The sequence below is a fragment of the Notolepis coatsorum genome (assembly GCF_963971535.1).
Source record: "Notolepis coatsorum genome assembly, chromosome: 5".
NCBI classification, from domain to species: domain Eukaryota; kingdom Metazoa; phylum Chordata; class Actinopteri; order Aulopiformes; family Paralepididae; genus Notolepis; species Notolepis coatsorum.
The window spans coordinates 146,055,214-146,059,995 of record NC_140169.1 but is presented as its reverse complement, the minus strand read 5'-3'; the positions used below and the strand labels follow the sequence as shown (position 1 = coordinate 146,059,995).

Here is a 4,782-nt window from a genome sequence, read left to right as displayed (position 1 = left end):
CGCTGTCCACAACGCCCGATCCCCACCCATCAGTTTCCCACCCCCTAATACGGCCAATGTGTATTAGTACGGACGACCAGCTAAACTGAAAGCAATGTGGAGCGCTGGGCTCGAACAGGCGAGCCCAGCGTCTCCAGATTTCGTGGCGAGCGCCTTGCCCACTACGCCACGTAGCCGCCCGTTTTTAACCTACTTTCTATAGAACTTCATTCTTAGATGCTTCTATAGAAAGTAGGTAAAACAAATTTAAAAAAGTTTTCTTTGCCCTATAGGATTTTTTTCTTTTTTTTTTAACCTACTTTCTATAGAAGCAGCTGGGAGGTGCGCTGTTTTAAGTGAGCATGGGTTATTGAATTGATTGATTGATTGCTAATTTTATTACTGTCTGCCTTGTTTCCAACTGGTTAAGTTTAGGCCCTCTTTCGAAGTTGGTTAAGGTTTGGAATCAGGGCTGGTGGTCTATCGCCCTGCTCTAAAGATAAAATAAATTAAATCTGAATTGTTTTATAACATTTAGCTGGGGACCCCTTGGAATTTCCTCATGGGCCCCTAGATGTGCCCGACTCCTACTTTGGGAACCCCTGGTCTATATAGCATGTATTTGACAAACATAGTTTTTTATTTATTTGTTTTCTTTATATATATATACACATTTTATTTACAAATATTTACAAATAGTAAATTCATACATATGTGTTGATATATCTGAGAAATGTGGTACTACATTTGTATTCATGCATGTACTCTTACTATTGTACATTAAATAGCACAGGGTATTCAAGTGCAAAATTATCTAAGTATATAAATGGAGTTAAACTGTAGTAAAACTACTGAAATCTTAAATAGGACAATCTTATTTTCAAATTTGTATTATTAAAAAAATACCTAAAATAACTAATACTTTCAATAACGACTGACGAGTTGATACATAGATAACAGAGTATGCTGAACCATAAGGTGTGACCTGACGCATCTCTCCCCAAAATAATGACCCATCTAACTGCTGTCTATCCTCCTTTCTCCTCAGAGATGATGGACCGACTTACCATGGTGGCATGTGCTGTGCTTCTCTGCTCTATGCCCTGCATTTATGGTGGGAAAATCCTGGTATTCCCTTTGGATGGAAGCCACTGGATCAACATGAAAGTCCTCATTGAAGAGCTCTACTCCAGAGGTCATGAAATCACGGTAATACGGCCAACAGCCAACTGGTACATCAAGGCCGACTCCCCTCACTACAAAACGTTCAACCTCAACTCCTCTGCAGGATTTGAGGAAGAGCAATTTGGGACATTTGTGACCAAAATACTGAGCTTCCGGCGTGATGGTGCCTCTGCTTGGGCTCGTTTCTCATTGGAACTAGAGTTGGTTAAACAGTTCTATCAGCTGCACAAAGACATGGTAGATACGATGGAACAGGTATTTGAGGATGCCAAACTGATGCAGAGCTTTCGAGATGCCAAGTATGACCTGGTTCTGACAGACCCGGGTATTGGTGGAGGGGTGTTGCTGGCTCATCGCCTGGGTCTTCCTCTGGTTTTCAACGTGAGATGGACCGTCCAGGGGGAGGGCCACAATGCTATTGCCCCCTCTCCATTCTCATACGTTCCAATGCCTGGAGCAGAGCTTACTGACAAGATGACATTTTCCCAACGAATCAAGAACATCCTTTTCTATTTTTTTAATCGTCTTCAAGTTGCCTTCATCACAGACCCTAACTATAAACCATTTGTCCACCGTTACTTTGGCCCTGATGTCCACTACATGGAGCTGTTCCAGGCGGCAGATATCTGGCTGATGAGGAACGACTTTACCTTTGAGTTTCCCCGTCCCACCATGCCAAACATCGTCTACATGGGTGGTTTCCAGTGCAAGTCCTCCAAGCCCCTTCCTCAAGATCTGGAGGACTTTGTCCAGAGCTCTGGAGAACATGGCGTCATTGTAATGACTTTAGGGACCTTGGTAGGGAACCTTCCTGAGGACATAGTGGAAGACATTGCTGCTGCTTTTGCCCAATTACCTCAGAAAGTTATCTGGAGGCACAATGGAAAGAGACCATCTACCCTGGGCAACAACACCTTGCTGCTGGACTGGCTTCCCCAAAATGACCTCTTAGGACACCCCAAGACCAGAGTCTTTGTTGCCCATGGGGGCACCAATGGGCTTCAGGAGGCTATCTACCATGGCACTCCTCTAGTTGGTTTGCCTCTGATGTTCGACCAGGAAGATAACCTCTCAAGGATGAAAGCAAAGGGTGTTGCCAAAGTACTGGACTTTGCCACAGTAAACAAAGAGATGTTCCTGGAGGCGTTGAAGGCAGTTCTATATGAACCATCCTACAGGGAGAACATGCAGAGGCTCTCCAGGCTACACAGAGACCAGCCCATGAAGCCTCTGGACAAAGCCATGTTCTGGATAGAGTTTGTTATGAGACACAAGGGAGCTGCTCACTTAAGGACAGAGTCCTACAAGATGTCCTGGATTCAGTATCACTCTGTTGATGTTGTAGCATTCTTGTTAGCAGTTGTTTTGCTCCTAACAACTGTCTGTATTGCATCAATTAAGGTTTTATGGCGCAAAGTGTTTTGCAGGCATAAAGTGAAAAAGGAATAATTTCATATTGTATACAGCTATGTATAAGCTGTGTGTGGGTAAGAAAAGAACACCCCACTCCTAATCTGTTATCCAGCTACAATAAATAATATCATCCATTTGAACAAACTACTAGGATCTCCTTAAATAAATAGTGGTCTGAATATCTTCCCCTGCTATTCACATATGTTTCTAGGCAGCAAGGTTGCTGCTAGCTCATTTACTGCCAGCTTGTTTCTAGGCAGCAACGACAGTGCCAGCTTGTTTCAAGGCAGCAAGAATGACACTAACTTGTTTTGAGGCATCAAAGACGCTGCTAGCCTGTTTACCGCTAGCTTGTTTCTATAGGCAGCAAGAATGCCACTGGCTTGTTTCAAAGTAGCAAGGATGCCACTAGATTGTTTCTAGGGAGCAAGGATGCCGCTAGCTGTTTTCAAAGTGGCAAGGGCATCGCTAGCTTGTTTCAAAGTAGCAAGGCCGCCGTTAGCTTGTTTCAAAGTAGCAAGGACGCCGCTGTTAGCTTGTTTAATAATAATAATACAGTTTATATAACTCTTTTACAGTGCTCAAAGACACTTTACAATGTAAGCAACAAAAGACAGAACAAAACTAAACCAATACCAGTTAATGGTCACAACAAGCAAGAGTGAACATGTGGGTTTGAGGGCTGTTTTAAGCTCTTAACATTCCTGCAAGTTTTGCATAAAACGCCTGTCAATTGCATACCCAAAGTCATTTGAAAGCAATTTTTGAACCATTTATGGCACACGCATGAGTCTGGCCTCTTTTTAAAGGAAACATTCTGAATCTTATTCCATAACAGGAAGAATCACTCTGAGTGCTACTGTAATAGAGTTGCAGAGGGTTGAACACACCGAAATACAAGTATTTTTATTGTACTTACATCTCAATTATTTTGCAAACAGATGCCTGCAAAAGAGTTCCAGCTGAGAGGTATGATCTGGAAAACACAATGGGTCCATAGCCTGAAGTCCTATCTAGTACAGGTCCAAAGTTGATAACAATACCACAGAAAACTTGTGCTTTACACATCTTTTTCAAATGGTATGTATAGGTATGTTTATCCAAAATGGCCATTGGCACCAATGCATTGGCACAACGCCGGAGTCGGAGATGTCGAGCGAGTCTTCTTCTGTCGCCAGATTGTGTGATTGTGGCACTGAAACACAGACCGTGCAGCACCTCCTGATATGCCCCCTGCTGGAACAGCCCTGCACAGCATCGGACTTGGCAGAGTTCAATGAGAAGGGACAGCAATGTGTTCAGCTGCGGTTGAACCACATCTAGCCAAGCCTTGCAATTGACTGTCATGTGGACACGACAAGAAGAAGCCAGAGAAAAAAACATTATATCCTTTGAAATATCCCTCATGTAAGATATCGTCATTTTCATCGCCAGAATTTCATTGGCTACAAAAACGGTCAATCATTTTCACCGTCAGAGGTGATTGGTCCGGTTACCGGGAGGCAAAAACCAGAGGTGGTCACTTTTTCTAAACTGACGCTCATTGGCTGTTTGGTCTTATAACCCGAAATTGGAAGCAAGTAATATGACAAGTAGGGTGTCAATCAAACGGCTGCCATTTTAGCTTTCAACCGATGTGTTGGTTGATAGACAGTAACACAGTGTGACGGCGACAGACGAGGGCAAATGTGCTGTGATATAATTGAAAACTGAATTTCTGTCAATAAAAGAATATCATTCTTGCAGTATTCTTCATGTTAATTGTTTGTCCACGTGAGCAGTTTTAGTACGGTTTAGTACAAGAGTATAACAAACTGAGTGTCATCAAGCTAACGTGACTTGATGTGGGTCATTATGTGAAGAGTCCACAAAGCAACAGAGCCTTGTTCTTCCAGTCAGTCGTCAAAGCGTCTGGTCAGAGGCAGCCGGCTGTAATGTAAATACCTTGTTCTAGCAATACCCTCTGGTCCACCACCAGCAGCGGACAACACTGCAATAAACTTCAAGGTTTGACGAACACGTGTTATCTGTTATCTCCTCAGTCCTCACCTATGTACACCATAGAGACAGTTAACGGAATTCTGGACCAAATCACATATAACAATGATTATCTCCTCAGATTGAAACAAAATCCTATCCAAATGGGGGTCCCTGACCTATTGCCTGTCAATTTGGGGGTGCTGGACATGAAAAGGTTTGAGAACC

General features: G+C 43.1%; 1 protein-coding gene across 1 annotated transcript; it reads left to right on the top strand.

Annotated features, from left to right (window-relative positions):
* Window positions 1–1,140: 1,140 nt before the first annotated feature.
* LOC311228409 (UDP-glucuronosyltransferase 2B31-like) lies at window positions 1,141–3,900 on the top strand (the record flags this gene model as incomplete). Its single annotated transcript, XM_084314317.1, has 2 exons — window positions 1,141–2,544; window positions 3,784–3,900. The coding sequence occupies 2 exons, from the start codon at window positions 1,141–1,143 to the stop codon at window positions 3,898–3,900; spliced, it is 1,521 nt and encodes a 506-aa protein (XP_084170443.1).
* Window positions 3,901–4,782: the final 882 nt, after the last annotated feature.